Source organism: Mustelus asterias, chromosome 26 (assembly GCF_964213995.1).
Source record: "Mustelus asterias chromosome 26, sMusAst1.hap1.1, whole genome shotgun sequence".
In the NCBI taxonomy this organism is placed as follows: Eukaryota; Metazoa; Chordata; class Chondrichthyes; order Carcharhiniformes; family Triakidae; genus Mustelus; species Mustelus asterias.
Genome location: NC_135826.1, coordinates 31,357,863 through 31,379,449, shown reverse-complemented (window position 1 = coordinate 31,379,449; position 21,587 = coordinate 31,357,863). Strand labels below are relative to the sequence as shown.

Below are 21,587 nucleotides of genomic sequence, written 5' to 3'. Positions count from 1 at the left end.
TAATGTATAGGTAATCTATCTCTTTATTTATATAGTCTTTGGTGCAATCAAGAAAAGCTGGCATCACTTCTGCACTGGCAACTCGTACTCTTAATGATGAAGAACTGGTAAGATGAGTTGCTACATAATTTTGTTCCAAACATAAATTCTTTTAAAATGTTTAAGTTTTGAATCATCTGTGCAGCTTCTCTACAAATTGTAAATTGTCATTTATAATTGTTTTTTTTCTGGTGGAGAAAGAAAATATCCACTCCTGAAAAAAAGGAGGAAGAAGATGATTGAATGGAAAAATAAATTGGTTATAATATTAATCTCCCCCAAAACAAGTTGGTTTAGTCTGATTGGGGGATCAATATATCATCTCCTCCATGTCTTTGATATCAATAGACTTGACTGTTCCAGCGCTAATCTGCCATCTTCCAACTTCCATTAACCTGAGCTCATCCAAAGTAATGCTACACTTACCATCACTCCCAAATCCTATTGATCCATTATCCTTATGCTCACTGATTTATATTGGTACCTGGTCTGGTAAAGTGCCAATTTCAAAATTCTCCTCATTTTTGGATCCCTCCATTGCTTTGCCCCCCTTTATTTCTGTAACCTTTTCCAGTCCTATAATACTCTGTGATCTCTGCCACCAATTCTTGTGTATCCCCAATTTTAATAGCTCCACCATTCGTTATTGTGTCTCCAGCTGCCTGGGTCCCAAGGTATAGAATTCTGTCTTTGTCTCCCTATCTTTTCCCTCCTCTTAAGATACTTTGTAACTGATGCTTTAACTATGATTTTAGCCCTCATAAAAATGTCATTTTCTTATTCTTTTGAGGTAGAAAGGTTGGTAGTGGTTATTGACTATACCACCATAAGTTTTCATCTACCACTGAGCTGAATTGCTTGTGATGCTTGTCAACTGTGCAATTCTTTTGGAAACATGGGATTTTCAAAAGATGCTAATATCATATTCCACAACATATGAAAGTTATTTAGTTTAGTGTAAGTTGTGCTTCTTTTAAAGTTAAGGAAATTCATTTCTCAGTTGGTATCAGATTACTCACTGTAATAGCTTAATATCAATATCAGCCTGATGTGAAGAGCTGGCTATAATACAGACAGGAGAAGAATTTGCAAGGTTTTCTTTAAATGAAACTAACATTTTTCATTAGTATATGTACTACAGAAACATAATTTGATCCTATCCTCCATACAGCAAAATGAATGCTAATGAAATATTTCTGTTTGTTAGAAAAACCATGTTTACAAGAAGACCTTGCAAGCCTTAATCTACCCTATTTCTTGCACAACACCACACAATTTTGAAGTGTGGACAGCAACCACGCCCACATATTGCTATGAATGTGAAGGATTACTGTGGGGAATCGCTCGCCAGGGAATGCGTTGCACTGAATGTGGAGTTAAATGTCATGAAAAGTGCCAAGATCTTCTCAATGCAGATTGTTTACAGCGTAAGTCACTTGCATGGATTTTTATTTTACTTATCTGGAGCTTTTTGATTTGTGATTAATATACTATAAGTACTCATAACAGTTAGACCCATTGGAACTATTTAATTGGCAGCATCATTTTTACAGGTTTATTCTTGCACAAAATATATTGAATTTTTATCTCTTTCGGGCGCGGAAACATGGTCAAGTCGGGTGTGGGGCCATTAACGCGATCTGCGCCCGCATCCGTGCAGATTGCCACTTTACCGAAACCCGGGAATGGCGGCGATCCACTTCATGCCCAAAACGGTCGCAGCGGCGATTTAAATGCATTTGCTTGCATTTCAATTGAATTAATGAACTGCCCGCCCAACTTTATCAGCATTTCCCCCTTTACCACCGCGTTTGCCAATCCAGAATCGCGCCATAATGGACCTGCTAAATAAATGTCTGAATCGGGTGCTCCAGCTGCTGAAGAGCACGTTCAGTGCTTCCAACAGTTCCCTGACTCAGATCAGTGGTGGGGGGGAGGAGGGAGGCGGGTCAGATCATTCTCTGGTTGGGGGGGGGGGGGGGGGGTGGGGGAGTGAGGCCAGATCGTTGTCTGGTTGGCGGGGGGAAGGAGGAGGCGGGTCAGATATATCTCTGGTGGGGGGGGGGGGGGGGAGAGGGGGGAGAGAGAGGGCTGATCGTTGTCTGGGGGGGGTGGGGAGGGCTGATCGTTGTCTGGTGGTTGGGGGGGGGAGGGCTGATCGTTGTCTGGTGGTTGGGAGGGCGATTGATCGTTGTCTGGTGGGGAGGGAAGAGGAGGCGGGTCAGATGTTTCTCTGGGGGAGGGGGATGAGTGAGGCCAGACCATTCTCTGGGGGGGGGGGAGTGAGGCCAGATCGCTGTCTGGGGCAGGGAGGTGGGTAAGATGTATCTCTGGCGGGGGGGGGGCACGGGAGGCCCGATCGCTCACTGGAGGATGAGGGGGCAGATTGATCTCTGGTGGGTGGGGGCTGGCGATGCAGATGGATCTCTGGTGGGGCGGGGGGGGGGGGGGGGGAAGGCTGATCGTTGTCTGGTGGTGGGGGGGGAGGGCTGATCATTGTCTGGTGGGGAGGGAGGAAGAGGCGGGTCAGATATTCCTCTGGGGATGGGGGGGGGTGGGGGGTGAGTGGGTGAGGCCAGATCGTTCTCTGAGGGGGGGGGTGAGGCCAGACCATTCTGAGGGGGGGGATAGTGAGGCCAGACCATTCTCTGGGGGGGGGGGTGAGGAGGGAGGCGGGTAAGATGTATCTCTGGTGGGGGCGGGGGGGCAAATGGATCTCTGGTCAGGGGGCAGGGGGATCCGCTGCCACTCTGCAGGCGATCGGTCTGGGTAGCGGGGTGGGTGGATAAGAGGGACAGTGATGTCTGTGGGGCCCATCACTCCTGCTTTTCGCTCCCGAGCCGCTTTCTCCACTTTCTGCGGCCCGGGAGCGATCTGACACGGACGCGCTTTTTCAATATTTTTTCTAACTGCGCATTTGCAGTTCAGAGCTCCGATCGTTCCAGGCGTGCTAAGCCCCGCCCACAGCGCAAATGGGACCCGCGATCTTTTTTTCAGGCTGAGTGCGTATGGGGGCGCCTGAAAGTAGATTTCTAAGTTGGATCTGCATTACGCCCAGATTCAGCGCTTGGAATGAAAATGGTAAAATCGGGCTCTGAGTAGAATGTAGCATTGTTTTAGGTTGGATGTTGCAGTTTCTCCTCTCTGGAATTGCAGCGTACAGCACTGTCAAGCAGCCATTACAAAATAGAGAACCTCATGATTAAATTATGAGTTATTGTTAAGTCCTCAAAAATAAAACACAGTTAATAAAAAGTTAATTCTGTTAAACATGATTTTTGTTAGCATTTCAATTTACATGGCTTAGAACCTTGCTGTATATTAGTAAACAACTGTTCCAATTTTCCACTATATTCAAAATGTTGTTACATTTCACCTACTAGCACTACTTCTACCATTATTTCAGGTGCTGCTGAAAAGAGTTCAAAACATGGAGCAGAAGACCGAACACAAAATATCATCATGGTTCTAAAAGATCGGATGAAAATCAGAGAAAGAAATAAGCCAGAAATCTTTGAGCTCATCCAGGAGGTATTTGGACTTCCAAAATCAGCACATGCACAACAGATGAAGGCAATTAAACAAAGTGTACTGGATGGCACATCAAAGTGGTCAGCAAAGATCAACATCACTGGTAGGTTTTGTGAATTTTGTTTGAATAAAACAAAATGGGTGGGATTTTCCAGCGATACTCTCCCCAGAACTGGAGAATCCCACCCGAAGTCAATGGACCTTTGCATGGTCTGCCCCCCCCCCCCCCCCCCCCCCCAGCCTGCTACGATTCCCGTGGCGGGCGGGACAGGAAAATTCCCCCCAATAGCTATGTTTTTACCTCATGTGCAAATTGTAGTTGCAGATTGTACTCCTTGGGCCAGACTTTTCCCTTTGAGTCAGGAAGCGAGAGTTGAGCCATTTCCTTATGTTGCATTTCAGACTTCTGAAAGTCAGCCCATTTACATGGAATTTTCATCAGTCAGAGGCGAGGGCAGGCCGGCATCATGATTGTTGGCTCCTAAAGCAGGCTCAAAGTGGGCAGATGCCAAGGCTGGCAGGTAAAAGGCCCACCCCTGTTTACTGGATCACCAATCCAGTCTCTACAAACTGGTTAGGCCTGCGAGTCCTCGCACCTCACGCTCAGAGCCCCCTCCATGTTCTCATGCATCCTTCATGCTCTTTTTCTACCCTCCATGGCCACCATGCATCTTGTGTGCCTCCTGTGCGCCCTCCACCCCCCCGTGCATATTGTGTGCCCCACCTGCATCCTCTGTACCCACTCACTGCACTATGTACAGTATCCATAAGCTATATTACATTTGAACATTTTTGAAATGCTTAGAAAATCAAAAAAGACAATCATTCATTCAGACCCTGTTTGAATAAAACTGATCCTCTTAGAAACTCATAACTGTCGAACTCAGCCATTGAAGTTCCCATTGAAAAAACAATCTCTCTTAAGTGCTGATTAATCTGTCAAAATAAGCAAACAGCCACTCAAAAACCGCTTCAAAACATTTCATCTTATTAGCTGATCATAAAACTGTCAATTGAACAAAGCACACTCCCCCTTCACAGCTATGTCAACAATCCCTGCTCCAATCACTTTTCACTGTATCCCCAATACACATGACAACAATAAGTCAAATCAAATCAAAGAAGAGCACTTCCAATGCCTCAGCACAGAGAGGCATCCTCCCCCACCACACAGGCATGAAGGTGAGCTGACATCCTCCCCTCCCCACAAGAGAGACTCTCTGATATGGGGTCCCCTCAGGCCCTGCCCCCTCAGGTCCCACCATCCTCAGGCCTCATCTTCCTCCCTCTTGCAGTGCCAATCTCGCACTGTTCTCGGCAGTGTCACACTGACCTGGAGTCTTGGACTACGAGCAAGCAGGTAAGTTGTGTACCCATGTGTCCTTCTGCTGTTCTTGAGTCGATTGGTATGTGATCTCAGACTTTTGTATCTTTTACCCGACGGAAGAAGATGGAAGAGAATATGTCCAGGGTGCATGGGATCCTTTATTATGCTGGCTGCTTTTCCTAGGCAGTGGGAAGTGTAGACAGAGTCAACAGATGGGAGGCTGGTTTGCATGATGGACTGAGATCTGACCTACTATGGTGGTGTCATCAGCAAACTTGAAAATGGAGTTGGAGCAGAATTTGGCCACACTGTCCTAAGTGTATAAAGAGTATAGTAAGGGGCTGAGGAGACAGCCTTGTGGGGCACCAGTGTTGAGGGTAATCGTGGTGGTGGTGTCTTTGTCTATCCTTACTGATTGCAGTCTGTAGGTTAGGAAGTCTAGGATCCAGTCGCAGAGGGAGGAGCCGAACCCTAGGCCATGGAGTTTGGAGATGAGTTTTGTTGGGATAATAGTGTTGAAGACTGAGCTGTAGTCAATAAATAGGAGTCTGACGTAAATATCCTTGTTTTCCAGGTTGAGTGTAGGGCCAGGGAGATGATGTGTGCTGTAGACCTGTTGTGGCAATAGGCAAACTGTAGTGGATCCAGGCAATCTAGGAGACCTCGGATTTGATGTGTGCCATGACTAACCTTTCGAAGCTTGTCAGCCAGTAGTTTCCTTGTCCATAGTGGAGGGGAAGGGGGGTGCCCTGTCTCTGAACACTGAGATTGGGGCACCCTTTAAAAATGGTGCCCTGATCTCTGTGAAGCCAGGCTGGCTGGTATGTTTGTCCGTCTTGCATGTTCTTACACATCAAAAGTGGCTGAATTCCACCTGACAGGCAGTGCCAGTGCCAATGGGAAAAGCTCCAGTTTTCCAGCTAGCGGAAGCAATTGGAAAAAAAATGGGAGTATCGCAGCCATTATCTGATGTTGCCTTGCATCTGCACTCGATTTAAAGTTAACATGTCAATTCTGTGGCTGAAGGAACGATTTGGAATGATCCCAGGTTCCAACACTACTGACTGTGTCAGAGAAGAAATGAGATTTGCAGTGATTGAGTCCAGAAAAGAGCGCACAAGGGGAGCGAAAATATTCATGCTAGCTGCTGATTTACAAGCACACAAGAAGGCAGCCGTGCTACACATGCTGCACGCCAATAGAATATAAGGTGCCTGAGGCTATTTAAAGGCAGCCAGTTCAAAGGGGAGGTCTCATCTGGCTAATGACAGAGAAATATGTCAATACAGAACAGCTACATCAAATACTGAGTGGTCACTAAAGGTTGCCTTGGAGGCTGTATTAACTCAGGAAGCCCGACTGGAAAGGAACAGTTTTTATTGTTTATTGGTGTTGGGCTATAAAGGGTTCAGGTGACTAGTTCCACCTGGGCAAGCCATTGCCTGTTACCAAGGGAACTTGTATTCAACGAGCCCCACAGGGAGATCAATTAGAGATTCCCTATGGAGGTTAGCACACCCCTCCCCCCTCTGAGTTCGAGGGTTCTCCTTCACTCCTATGGTGATGAGGCTGTTTTTGTCATTTGGCCCCTGGCCTCGTTTCTGTTGTTTGCATGATCTGGTCGGGGGAGGGGTGAATACCGAGTGGATGAACATTCTTCCTTGTGGAATGCCAAAGCACCACTGTTAGGGGGCTCGCTCTCGGTGGCAATCTCTGACTGTGACTCCGCCACCTCCATCTCCATTTCTGAGGCTGGGTCCTCGTAGACCTTTCTTGGGCTTTCTGTGGGTGTCTAAGGTGTCAATCGTGGTGTGTCCACTGCAACAGTTGCCCCTGTTGAGAGTTCCCAATGGCAGAAGTGATGGGCATCTTTTCTCATCGTCTTATCCCCAGTCTTTATTGTGTATGACACCAGTCTGGTTTTTGAGGACAATTCCTGGGATCCACAGGGTGTTGTCTCTGAAACTTCACAAATGGACAGTGTCTCCTGGTTTGACGGTCCTGACAGGCTTATATTCATCGTGGCCCCGTTTTTGGGCTTCTTGTTTTTCTTCAGTTTTGCACCCAGGTTCAGGAAAGTGAGGCTGAGCTTGGTCCAAAGGTGTCGACTCATCAATAACTCTGCCGGGGCTATTTCCATTGTCATGGGAATATAATTGAAAAGGAAACGTGCAAGGTTTGTTCCTTCATCACAACAAAAATCAGAAAATGCTGGAAAAACCCAGCAGGACTGACGGCATCCGTAGAGAGAGAACAGAGCCAAACTTTTGAGTTAGGATAACCCTTCTCCGTGGCATTTGCCACAACCATTTTTGATTTTTTTTTAGCAGGACCTGGAGGGGTGCCAGCAGGGTCACCAACTTTGGTACAAACATCCTGTTTAAGTTGCCAACTCTGTACCCAAGATACATTACTTTGTTTACCTGGAACATGCACTTTCCCTTTTGAGCCTAACCCCCAGCCTCAGAGAAACACCATTACATTTTCTCCAAACTCTCCAAATGTAACTTTACTGTAGCTCCTGAGATTATAACATCATCCAGGTCGACTGCAACTCCTGGCACCCCTTGAAGGATGTTCTCCACCACCCTTTGAAAAATGGTGCAAGCCAAAGACACCCCAAAAGGCAAGCGAGTGTACTTATACAGTCCTTTGTGAGTATTTATAGTACATATTTCCTTGAGGACCCCTCAAGCTCCAGTTGGAGGTAGGCATACCTCATATCCAATTTGGAAAGTATCTGGCCCTCAGCCAATTTTGGGTACAAGTCTTCTATACATGGCATAGGGTATTTGTCTAAGCGGGAAGCTCTGTTGACCATCAACTTATAGTTCCCACAGAGACGGACCGAGTCGGGTTTTAAAACCGGGGACTACGTGAGCAGTGCATTTGGCAAATTGTACTGAGCGTATAATGCCAAGTTTCTCTAGACATTCCAACTTGGCCTCTACTTTGGCAGGGCATAGGGGGGAACAGGTTGTGCTTGAAGTATTTAAGTTGGGCCTCTGGGTCTACGTAGATCTTGGCCCTGGAACCTTTAATCTTCCAGAGACCTTCTTGAAACACTTCGGGGTACTTCCCAATTACTTTTTATTGGTTGCCAGTACCCATTTTTAAGATCTGTTGCCAATCCAGGCTGATTTTCTGCAGCCAGTTCTTTACTAAGAGCTGGGCCTTGGTCCTTGTACTACTATTAGGGGAAGTTGGATTGTCTGTTGTCCGTGTGTAAATTGGGTTACTGATGTTCCAAGAATGAGCAAGGGATCCCTGGTGTACTAGGCCAATCTAGCCTTGGTGTCTCGCAGGCTGAAAGGCAAGCTGCTCAGTCGGAGTCGCTTACGGTGTGCCCCCCAATGTTAGATGCTGTGGCACCTGTGTCTACCTCTAGAGGGTGGCCAGTTACTTGGAGTTGAATCTGGATTGGGGCTACTTTGGGTGCAGTGATGCAATTTAGTTGCATCAATTCCTCATCCTTGGACTGATTTATTTGAAAAGCCCTGTTTTGAGGTGGCTTCGCCCTTCAGCCTGGGCTATATGCATTTTGCCTGCTTTGGATAGCCTTGCCTGGGGCAAACCTTATAACTGCAAGTACAGCATGGATAGAGTCATAGAGGTTTACAGCATGGAACAGGCCCTTCGGCCCAACTTGTCCATGCCACCCTTTTTTTTTAAAACCCCTAAGCTAATCCCTATTGCCTGCATTTGGCCCATATCCCTCTGTACCCATTGTACCCATGTAACTATCTAAATGCTTTTTAAAAGATAAATCCTTTTTAAAAGGATGTGCTTGCTCCTCACTCTTTGTGGAGAAACCTCCCATCCAATTCCAGAATTTTGCGACCTCCTCGTCCAATTGCCTTTCCTTGGCAATAAATGGGAGACACGAGTGTTTTCTGCTGGGGACTTGGTTCTGCGGAATGGGGGTTGCCCAAGGCTAAGGATGTTTCTGTCTATGGATCCTTGAAACTCCTAGATCCCTTTCTCCATGTTTTTGTGATAATGGGCCAGTTCTATGGCTTTCTTAAGGTCCAGATTCAGTCCAGTCAGTAACCTCCTTTGAGTCGCTATGTTATTTGTTCCGCATACCAAGTGGTCCCTTAACATTTCCAGTTATGCTGGCCCGTACTCAGTGTTCCACCAATTTCCGTAGACTTGTCAACAATTCCGTAACCAATTATCCAGAAAATATATTTGCTGCTTTAAACCTGTATCGCTGTAATATAACAGGTGGTTTAGGATCGTAGCGGTTTGCTACCCAATCTATCAGTTCATTAAAGGATTTTGAATCTGGGGCTGCCGGGTAGATAAAACTCTTTATGAGGCTGAAACCTGGAACCCCACAGGGAGTCAGAAAGATGACTTTTTGCCGATCGTCCCCTTCTATTCCGTTTGCCCAGAAGTATTTCATTCGTTTGGCATTCTGGAGCCAATCCTCCACACCCACATATACGGTTCCAATTTTCTGAACAGTGGCATTTTCAAATCTCCCCGTTACACCCTTACCAGATGGAGAGGTACTTAGTGTCATCTCTCAAGGTGCCTATACTTACCTTCTCACCACCCATTCCACCTGTGCCCTAGTTGATCAAGACTGCCCCAATGCATGCCAAGATATCGCAGTCTTCAGCTGGGCGGTCAAGGCTCAGAGCTGCTCAGCATCATCTTTCACCTGCGTTTGAAACATCCTCAATTGAAAATCAGCAGCCTTTCACCTCCCAAGCTGTAGCCACTGGGGAAATAATTTTTGTAGGAGCACTGAGATAGGAAAATTAGCATATTGTGGGTGCATCTACAGTAAATGGACTGCAGTGGTTCAAGAAGGCAGCTCACCATCACCTTCTCAAAGGCAGGTAGGGATGGGCAATAAGTAGCACTGCTCACATCCTGTGAAAGAATTTTTAAAAAACTCAAGGGCTTGCACAAGGATGATTCATGCGTTTTTGTTAATACTGACATACTAACCTTTAAGTAGTGCATGATCCCATTAAATAACACTGATGAAAGGTTCTTTCGATAATTAGCACTTGGCAAATTCACTAGGTAACTTAACCATATTAAAATCAAAATTGTGAACTGCAAGAAATTCAGGACCCTAATGTAGATAACATATTCAGCTCCTTAAATAATCCATATGTGCACCTCTGACTCCAATGCGGTTCCTCATACCAGTTTAGCACTTGATTCACAGACATTGCCTGACAAATCACTAGGCCATTGTTTTCTGTGCAGGGTTCAAATTGAGTTCAAGTACCAGGTTCTACGGTTTCAAAATCATCTAGAAAACTAAACTCTAGAATCACATTTGCAACATCTTATTTTATGTGACACAGGACCTCATCTGTGATTTTTGCTGGAAGGTTCTCCTTAGCTTCTTGACCTGGATTTGAATTGGCTGCAAGGATTAATTGCTTACAGTATACCTTTACCTTTTAAAGATCATGTAAGGACCTCTAAGATATTCTAAAAGTTGTGTTCATAGTCAAAACAAAAATAGTCAATATGATCTTTGCTAAGAGTACCCGAATACATGTTTTAGAAATGATATTCTTTAGCTGGAAAAATAGAATTTTAAAATGTATTCCCACAAGTTTACCTTTCCCTTCAAGGCAATAAATTCAAGACTTCACTTTTCCCAAAAAGTGTGTTGAGCCAACTCTGATGTGACTATTCCAACCTTTAGTCCCAGTAACCCCAATAATCTTGAGGCTCAGTATGAATAAAATATTATTTCTTTCTGAACAATGTTTTGCAATAAGCCTTATGCTTATAAAAAATGATCCCATGCTAAGGAGCTAATGGCTCCTTTACATAGCGAGTACTAGCTTAGCACCAATTTTTACTTCAGAACAAATTGAACACTCACCCATACTGCTATCAATGCAATGCGCTATGTTTGAGCAAAGCAAAACTTGGTGACTTCGAAGTACAATTGCACTACAGATTCTGTGGTGGTGTGAACTGAAAAGAAAGTTGGATTGAATCACTAACTGCAATATACATGGGTTCACAATTCAATATGTTAATAAAGAAATGACAAATGTGTTTAGCCAGCTGTTGCAAAAATGCTGGCTGGCAGTCCTGCAAACATTATGTTGAGGCAGTTCCATTGTAGTAATTACAATAAATATGACATTTCAGCTTCAATTAATTGGCCAATTCCATAATCATAAAAGTCAATAGAGCAATTTTATAAACATAAAAGGCACATTACTGTTTATTTAATAATTTAGGGTCTGTTGAACTCTGAATTTTTTCATGCCTATAATCTCTGCTGAGAGTTGATAACATTAAAATTGTCTCATGCATGTATTACCTTATAGATCAAACAAAGGTTATAATTGTGGTTTTAAAATGGCTACAATATACAGTATTACAGTGCAAGGAAAGATCTGTAATGTATTCTTCAGAGAGCCAAATAAAATAAAAGATAAAAGCTTAAAATAACTCCAATCTCTCATAATTGTGAAAAGTTTAGTACATAATATAAATTCTGTTTGATCATTTACTATCTTTACGGTCAAAACATGTTTTGATGTATTCTTCAGATCACCGCAGCCAGTTGTTTATATATTTTATATATATAATATATATACACACACATACATACATTTCATTCATTATATTGGCAGCACTTTGTAGGAAAGTTTGAAATGAAGCCAGAAATCTATATAACCTAATGTGCTCGATGAGAATGGAGTTGAATGCCCAATTTACATCCTGTCTGACTTTTGAGTTCATTGGAGTGTAAACTGAGCAAATGACCAGAAAGGACTAGGATTACAATTGGATCTATAATATCCCAAATTTAGACAGCATAATTCTAATTTAAAAATTGTAGTGTAAATTTCTGCAGTAGCAGTTATGTACTGTATATAATCGCATATTATGTCAAACACAGTGTGATTTTGTTTTTAATCACAGGATAGAAAATGGTGCAAATTCTTAAAGTGGCAACTTAAAGTTATAAATTATAAATTTATAATTATAAATTATAAAGTTATAAATTTAAAATTTCACTTACGGCATCGCTGGCTACGTCAGCATTTATTGTTCATCCCAAATTGCCTTCTTGAACTGCTGTAGTCTCTATGTTGGAGGGATTCTTCCCCAGCTAAATATTTCACCATATATGCTTGATCGGAGCCTTCCATGTACTGTTATTTTTCTACAGCAAGACTTTCTTTTGTGATCTTCAATAAATATGACTAACCTTTTTATGAACTTTCTTTATAAAACATGAAAGTTTACATTAAATTCCTTGGAAAAGTTGCTTTTAACTCTGTTAATATAACTACAATTTTCTTAGACTTTAGAAATTGATTTTCCTGCAATATGGTGGCCAACAAGTCCTTTTCACAATCACAAACAGGAATTGCAGAAAATGCCTGGCTGATTAGTTGTTTAAAGGTGAATTAGTGCTGCAGTTATAATGTTGCTACAAGAATGTTTCCATTTCAAAGATATGAGAAACCTTCTAGAGTACATAATCTATCACTATTTGATAGATTATCAAGTGTTGGGTATACTTGCAGAGCAATATGAAACCAGATTCACAAAGTGCTCAGGACATCAGAAGGACTTGCTGGACATTTTATCAACTTACCCAGAGCTTATTTAATTGTTTGAGATTGTCAACACTCCTGCTCCCCTTCTGTGCACTGTCCTTGATGTGAGTATCTGATTCACAGGCAGGCATCTTAAATAAAATCCCACCAACTGTGAATAGCCACTGTAAATACTGAAATGAGTTCTGTGCCTATAATATTTCTGCATTCTTGATCCCATTCAGGATGCTGGAATATAAATTCCACCTTAAATTTGGGCATTAGATTTTTTTTCCTTTTTAAAGATGATATTGACAATTATGACTAAAAAAGAACCCGACAAGAAAACTATTTCAGTGAGATAAAAGAAAACAGGATTCTAATATGTGCTGTTTGTGCATTGGCCAAAAATAATGTCAAATCAAAAGTAAATGTGACAGGCCTTGAAATTTCATTTTAATGAGATTGTCTTTGGAAAATAGAGCTGAAGAGAAGCTGGCTGGGGGTGGAATTAGCATTATGTGGGATGCAATTATATGCAGTTGACTAACTGCTGTTTCCAATGTGTGGGAGTTCTATGGTTCACTTAAATGTATCCTGGAAGTTTGTCAGACTCCTGGTAAATATCTCAGTTTGGAAAAATGCGTGGGACCTGACTAGTTGTAAGAGGTTATCCCCTTACCCTGTGCATATATTTCTCAGCCTTGGCACAAAGCCATTAGCTCTGGAGGATTGTGCCGGTGCAAGTCTTTCTTTAGGTACCATGGCTGTAAACATGAGATAGAATTGTGTTTTTAATAAAATAATGACATTACTGAGATCATCGATATGTGCCTTAAGGAATAGCTAAAGCACTGATATACAGATTATTGTTACAGACACAGTGAAGAATATCCAACCTACATATCACGTGAAAAGAAACTGGAAGAATTTTCTGTTGTTATAATTCCGGTCAGAAATTCAAGTGTTCTATGAAGCCCGCCTGGATCATAAGTTTTGCACTTTGAATTTGACTAGGATAAGCATGATATGTTTCACTTCAGGTATGATTCAAATGACCCGCCTGGGAGCTTTTATCAAACAAGGTTTATTTAAGAATATAGTTAATATGTATGGAAAGAAAATTAGTAATAACTTTTATCAATTACAAACAAAAACAAAACAACCAAGATAATGTATAACCTTTAACAAATATATCTAAAATGTTCCAATCAAACATAAACTTCCCATAGACAAAAACCCTTTCCACAGGTTTAATACAGCAAAGACTAATGCCCATGTGATACTGGAATTGAGTCCTTTGGTTGGAGAATTGAAAATCATGACTTCTCAGTTTTGTAACTTCTAGCAGCCCTCTGGACACACTCAGAACAGTTTGAAGCCAGAATAGCTTCCCAGAACATCAGAGAAACTCTGGTCAAGCCATCAGCAGCAGATGTTCTACTCCAGGAAGGCAAGAAGCCTTGCTTTCAGCGAACCAGCAGAATTTCCAAAATCAGGGAGAGAGAGAGAAACACTTCTTTTCAGCTTGATGTCCCTTCTGAAACTAAAAACTGCATCCAGCCAAAACAGAAAATGAAACCTTAAATTCACTAGTAGGAAAAAAATGTCCAAAACATATAACCTTCCTCCTAAAAATGCAGGGTCATAAAAGATCCCAGAGTAAAAAATAAACAACCCCATTTAAGCCACTGAAGGAGCAATAACGACTTCTAGCAGATGGCCCAGCTGCAATGAAACCAAAACAGCTTATATATATATATAGAGAGAACATGATTTAAAAAATAAACATTTCTTAAAGGTGCACTAATGTCACATTGCCAATTATGAATAAAAGATCATTTCTTGTTACACAAACAGGAGCTGGCTACTAGAGGTATCATAACTGAAACATTTATTTGAACAGTTCCAATATATTTAATAAAAGGATAAATTAGAATCAAATTATGCAGTTAGAAGGACAAACTTGAAATAATCAAACATTATGTAGGATGCAGTAAGAATAACTTGGACTTTTAAAAGCTAGAATAGAAGTAATTACATATTAAGAAGGATATTAAAATGCATATTCTTTTGTCAAAAAGAAAATATATTTCTATAAATATATATAATATTACTAAGTTATTATAAAATTCATCAATGCTGAGCAGAGATTTTGATGCAATCAACATACCATCAGGGTAGGGGCGGCACGGTGTCACAGTGGTTAGCACTGCTGTCTCACAGCACCAAGGACCTGGGTTTGATTCCTGGTTCAGGCCATTATCTGTGTGGAGTTTGCACATTCTCCCCGTGACTGTGTGGGTTTCCTCCGGGTATTCCGGTTTCCTCCCACAGTCCAAAGATGTGCAGGTTATGTGGGTCGGCCATGGTAAATTTCCCCTTAGTGTCCCTGGATGCATAGGTTAGAAGGATTAGCAGGGTAAATATGCGGGGTTACAGGGATAGGGCTTGGGTGGGATCGTTGCCGGTGCAGACTCGATGGGCCGAATGGCCTTCTTCTGCACTGTAGGGTTTCTATGATCACACTTACAACAACACATTCCTAGCACCTTCACATCTTATGGTCCTGACCTCATATTTCTCAAGTATATTTCTTCCGAACCATAATTTTACTTTTACTATTGTTTTTCATTTTCTCCAACCCCAGCAATCTAGTTTCTCCTAATCTTCATTTTGCTTTCCCAAGTAATGATGTTAAGGTGCAGATTTACTGCTGCTTTTGTGTCAATTCATTTTGCAATGCTGGAAAGTGACAGCGTAACTATAGTGTGGTATCAAATATTGTTTAAAAATGCATGGTGTGGGAGAGAACTTGGACCTCCAGGGCATTTGTAAAGTTGGACATTCTTGAGAATGCAGATATCTCTGCTCTTGTTCTCAGTACATACAAAACTTGATGGCTGGGCATAGAGCTTTGCACTATAAGTATTTAAGCTCTCTTCTGACTTGGAGAGTTGGATCAGTAGCCAAGCATCATCAATCCTATGCTGCCAAGTTGGAAACTGATTCAGTAACTTCCAGTAACAGCCTGCATGTCCCAACTAGAATGTTGATCCAAAACAGAAATCCAAGTTTCAAGATAATTAGTCCACTATGGTTGAAGTTTATAAGGACTGTTCCTCAATTATGTTAATTATTATGTATTTTCCTTCATAATTTGTTTATAAATAATCTAGTCATCTCCCTGCTATTGACAGAAAATTGTCACTCACAAGGTGCATAGCATTTCAGTGAAATATATGACTTTAGTTACCCCATGGGACTATATCAGATGTGAGAAATGCAGTTATATCATATCTTGGGAATTTCTACAGTCCATTCAGGACTGTAGAAATTACTGAACAAAATCTAGGTAACTCCCATCCCACCAAGTGTGACAGCTGCCGTGGAAGGCTTGCTACAGAAACTTTGGTTGTTATAGAGGCATTCCGAGGCTGAAGACAGGCCATCACAACCCCAAACTCAGGAGGATGTTCCGCATTTGCGAACTACTGGGACATTTGATTGACTGACAACTTTATAATCACAGCACTGTTACTGGGAGCAGTTGTCACTATTGGGAGTACAGGCAGTTCCACCAGTGTAAGTGCCGAAGTCCACAGTACCATATAGGTTTGAGGGTCACATGCCAGGGATGGGTTGAGAGAGAGAGAGTATAAGAGGTAAGGGGACTGGAGACGCTAATTAAAAGGCCAAGTGGGAGATAAGGGAGGCAGGCAGAACTTGGAAGAGGCACCCGGCATGGAAAGCGATGGAGATGTTTCTAACCACATCCCCATTTTCCACCCAGAATCTAAGCAGGATAATCTGCCAGGTTTTCTCCCCGTCACTGAACTCCCTTTGCTGGCTGAAAAATTACAGGCTGGCGGAAAGTGGCTCTTAAGTGATCAATAAGCCGGACAATTTCCTGAAATGGTTTCTGGAGTCCTCACAGATCAATCCTTGGCCATTTCCTATACCAACAAGCTTTGCTTCGGCGGCATCTTTCAAAGACTTGATGGTGGGTTCCATGTTTATGTTGATGACACTTGACTCTACCTCACCACCCATCTCGCTCAATTCATTCACTGCCCTATATTGTCTGCCTCCTTCTTTAACATCAATCTTCAATCAGCCACAATTAAAAATCAAACCACTGAAGAGTTTGAAGGTTTGGTGGCATGTAAAAAACAGCAGGTGGCCTTCCCACCTCCCCTGATCTGACTGCATGCCCTCCATAAAATTTCAGTGTGACAGGGAGTCTGCCTGTGCTTGGGCCTATTGAGGCTTAAGTGGCTAACTGATGGTAACTGAGGGCCTCATCCCTCTGTCGCTGGTAAGCCCAAGCTATATGGGAAGCCTGGCAGCTTTAGATGCAGAGCTGATGTTGAGCAGGATTATGTGGGGGTGGGGCTTTACAGGTGCACTGAGCTGATCAGAGGCACCACCCTCCCAAAGGTCATCTCCACCTTTTATCCACCCCATGGCTTCTTGAACCTTGCCTCTCACCCGCCCCACCCAAAATCCTGACTCTGTACTTACCTTGGCTCCTTTGCATGGTGGATTGTTTGTAGTTCCAGCATGGCCACCACTTCCAGCTGCCGTTTCTGGGATTGCAGAACTGCCAAAAATGGGGTGGAAATCTCATCTTAAAACACATAATGCTGCTCCCAGCGTTAAATTGCTGAGGGGCAGCCGTCGGGATTGCCAACATTTTAGCGCGGGGGAGGGGGCAGGGCAGGTTGACTGCAGCGCTCTGTAAAATTCAGCCCATTGTCTCCACCTCCTATCTCAGTTCCCACCACCAATTTCATCCCCCTCCTTGGCCACTGTCTCACGCTGAACCAGACTGTTCGCCACTTTGATGCCTCATTTCACTCTGAATGCGTTTCCAACATTGCATCCTGCCCATTGCAAAGGTGGCCTATTTCCAACTCCACAGCTGATTAATATATCTTTAAACTGCTTGTTTTCTATCTACTTATTGTTGTAATGCTTCACTATTAGTGGCACAAATTGATCACACCTGGCATTTTGATCATATCAGAATAATTATCCAACCTGTTTTACATGAACATATTGGGTTGTTAGAATGTAATGCCTAATTTGTAACAACATTAAATGTTTTTTTTTGCAGTGTTATTTACTGTAGGGGACAAAGCTGATTATATAATTTGCTAATGTTTTAATCAACTGATATTTTACATTTCCTCATAGTTGTTATGATCAAGAAACTATCAGTCCTTCCTTGATACTCAATGAAAGAATCTTTCTACTAATGCATTACTGATTTTGATTTAAATAAGAATGGTAACATAAATAAAACTACACATGAAAGGCTCAGAGCTGTGAAAAGTTTAAATAATACTCTGTCATGTGTTATCCAAACAATTATTCTAAGAGTTACGTCTAACTGTTACAACCTCTGAGAGCCATACGGAGGTGAAAAATTACAGTTGGTTGTGCATTATTGAACAATTGGGTTAGTTATGGGTACTTAACCATTGCTTTGTATTTTTAATTAAATTGGCAGCACATGAAGTTGCAACTGCAGGAAATTAGAGTAATGGCAGATTTATATAAGTTAACTGCAGGTTCGTCACTCATTAGGAATTGCTTGCCGGTGTTGCTGACTGTCAACATTAAAGGTCTTCTAATAAGAGAGCTAAGTGGGTTGCACAACATTCTGAATAAGGTTGTCAATATGCATGATTGTTGGAGTTGAAGGCAGGATAATATGCGGCGAGAAAGGGGCCTGTGCCACACCCGCGCCAATGTATTCTCATGTGCAATGACATTGGGTCGTGTTCTCAACATCACCACACCCGAACGTGATAATATAACGGACACGGAAGGCCTAGAAATTGGGAGCCCACCAACCCACCTCATTCAAATACAATTAAATTGCTTATTTATACTTGTTAATGTCCCAATTGACTGAAATAATATGTGTTGGGAACAATGAAAAGCTTAGAGAGTCTGAATCACACTAAGTGGGAGTTCTTGTTTTTTGAAAAAAAGTTTGTACAGGTGGGTTAAAAGTCACCCTCATACTGTCAGTGTTTGATATTGAATATATCTGACACTGACAGTATGAGGGTGCCGTTTGGAGGCCTCATTTTTTCTGCGGAAAGCAGAATTTAGATCCTCACCTCCACCTTAGCCTTTTCACAGGAGTAGCTTCTGGCTTCTGTTGCTGTGGCAATTGAGGAGGACTTTGCCAATGGCAGAGGGGCAGAGCAGAGGCTGTCACCACCAGAAGTGTCCTGAAGGGTGCTCCCAGCTGACAGCAGCAGCTGCTCATCCTCCACCCTGAGGAACGGTAAGTCTTGCCTGCCTTCCCGTGACATCCCAAGGAGCTGGCTCAGTCACCCGGCTCCAAGTCCCCCTGTCACCCTGCCCGTGGGTCCTTGAGCTCAGAATCAGGGTGATGTGTGCATGTCAGAGCACATACCCACAATAGTGTCAGCAATAAGGTGGTTTGCCCCTCCATGACAGTCAATAGTCTGTTCTGTGAATAATTGTGGCATTCTGAATAGTGGGTGACTGCAGTGCACATGGCCTAGATGGACATCTCCACAGACCAGAGTATGCAGTTCCTCTGGTATATCCACCAAAGCTCCACACACCTAGTGCTGAACATTCAGTATCTGCTGCCCTCACAGGTGACTCCAGAGACACATCATCAGGCTCAGTCTCTGGATCACCTCTGACTGACTGAGGCCTAGTCCACCTCTCTCTTTGGCAGCTGCATGTGCAAATGTGAAATGCCTACACCAGATTGTGCTAATCCCTGCCATGGTGCCAATATCTGCACTGGTGTTTGGTGCAGGGAGAGGATTTGATGCCTCCTCATCCAAGTGATCTTCCTTCTTGGAGTCAATTGTCAGTGCCGCAGGGCTGGCAGGCTCAGTGGTAGAAGGTTCTGCGCAGGGCACACAGAAGAAAGAGCATTATTTAACATTTCAGAGTCTTTGTCAGGCATGCAAGATCACAATGTTCAGCATCATTAGCAGCATGTGGATTGAGATATGACACCTTGCAACCATTACAACACACTTGTAGCAAGCTCACAATGTTTATACCTGGAGGCTTCCTGGCCTTCCAACACATAAACCACACATGAGCTGTTAATGTAAGCATGCCAGTCCTCAGACTCACTCCCTCTAGCCCTCTCCCTGTCTGTGTCCCAAATCTGGTTTCAGCCCCTTGCAATCTCACCAGTCGCAGGCCTTGCTCCAATATTGCCTCTGCCAATGGAGCAGGTCTGTTCAGTAGATGACAGCAACAGAATATCCTTCTCCAGTGGCGTGACCATTGTCAGGTCGGGCACCACCTCCAGTCCTGTTTCTTTTATGCGTATTGTGGGCTCACTTTTCCTTAGTGAGGACTTAATCACCCTTGCAGATAAGTCATTCAGCCTCTTTCCTCATTGTCTCAATTTTTGAGGCACAACTCCCATGCTGTTGACCCTTATAGAAGGAGGTCTCTTCTTCTTGTCAGCTGGCATAAGGACCTCACAGCTGATAGACACAGCCCAAGGGGGGATGTGAGGGATACACCATCAAAACACGGGGCAGTTCTGGCTCTTCTTTCCTGCTGGCCCCTCGGAACCTTGTCTTAGTCATCTGTGGAGAAAAGCATGCTAGAACTAAAAAGCTGCTCAATTTTCAGATCCTAACATCATGTGAATGATGCCATCTGAGTTCACTGGCAACAACACTTAACTCAAAGCCTCGGCAGAATTTAACACACTTTTCAGAATAATAACAATTACTGCAAACAATACCTGAGAATCTTTCAGAAAACAAACACTTCCTTGTGGCTTTGAACTTCACAAAATTACAGGATCCCCAGACACTGCCTCCTTCCAGGTAATGGCCAATGATTACGGCTGCCAGACCACCCATCCTGCAGCTCTGAATGGGCGGACGAACAAGAATTCACGGACTTTGTGGGCTTAAAACCCACCCGGAAGCCATTAATTGGTTTATTGCCATTTTATGCAGCGACAATGGGAGTCAACAATCCACCGACTTCCAGGTGCAAGTCCCATCCATTGAGACATGAGTATTATTCAGTTTCAGTAATATTATGACTCATTTGCTATTTAGGGTGTGGCAGAAAATTCTAAATTGGGCAATGTTAGATTTTCATGCAGAACATCATTGATGCATAGTAATATCGTAATTCTATTCCCCATTATCTATCTTAGAATGGAGCTCAGCAGTTACCTTGAGTGTTAGGAGGTGGAATGCATTCAAGCTAGAGAAATCCCTTGTATTGGTGAGCAAGAAATCCAGTTCTTTGCATGACTAACTGGGCTGTAGATTTCAACTACTTTAATTCTCTGCATTCATTTTAATACTTCCTGCTAGCTAATGGAGAACCTTTGCTTTTCACCCTTTTCCTGCAAAGTATCCAGAAGCTTTATTCTTTGGGAAAAGGTATTGTGGAAATTTAGAGGTTCACTCAATGGTGTGGAATATCTGTTGTTGACACACCATGCTCAATATCATGGAAGGGATTATTATGTTTCCTCAAAATGCCTAAACACGGTCAATCAGAATAGACTTCATTTTGGTCCTTCAGTGGAGATGCTGCATTAGTAATAACATGGATGAGGTGTACTGGGCATATTGCTTAGAGGCAATCTGGCTTGACATTGAGTTTTATTTCTCATGTGCATTTGATCATGTAGAAAGCTAAGGTTTTGCTGTACGTTGCTTCTCACAATGCTTCTTAAATCAAGGCCATTGTTTCTGAAAAAATAACCTTCCTCCCTCTTTTTAGATGCTAATCAACTCTTGTGAATTTCCAGACCTTCCTGCTTTTATTTGTTTTCCAGTAGTTTTTTCTCAATTTCCCATGGTACATTTGAAAAATCTTTTGAGTTGATTTAAAATGTATTGCTGCAACAAAAATATCACTGAATTTTTTTTATCAGAATAAATATTGAAACTTTGGAATGTTCCCTTGAATACTGAATTTAACCATTAGAATCAATCTTTGATATCTGCAGTGGTGTGTGCTCAAGGTCTGCAAGCCAAAGATAAAACTGGTTCCAGTGATCCTTATGTCACAGTTCAAGTTGGGAAGACTAAGAAGCGTACCAAAACCATATACGGGAACCTTAACCCGATCTGGGAGGAAAACTTCAATTT

The 21,587-nt window shown here is 42.7% G+C and overlaps 1 protein-coding gene across 1 annotated transcript in view; it reads left to right on the top strand.

The window, feature by feature from the left end:
- The window catches only part of LOC144479695 (protein unc-13 homolog A-like), a 243,852-nt gene that overhangs the window by 112,512 nt on the left and 109,753 nt on the right, over positions 1-21,587 (top strand). Inside the window, exons 15-18 of the mRNA XM_078198723.1 lie at positions 36-107; positions 1,247-1,466; positions 3,446-3,673; positions 21,446-21,587. Coding sequence (XP_078054849.1) covers positions 36-107; positions 1,247-1,466; positions 3,446-3,673; positions 21,446-21,587 — 662 coding nt within the window. The remainder of the gene's footprint in view (positions 1-35; positions 108-1,246; positions 1,467-3,445; positions 3,674-21,445) is intronic.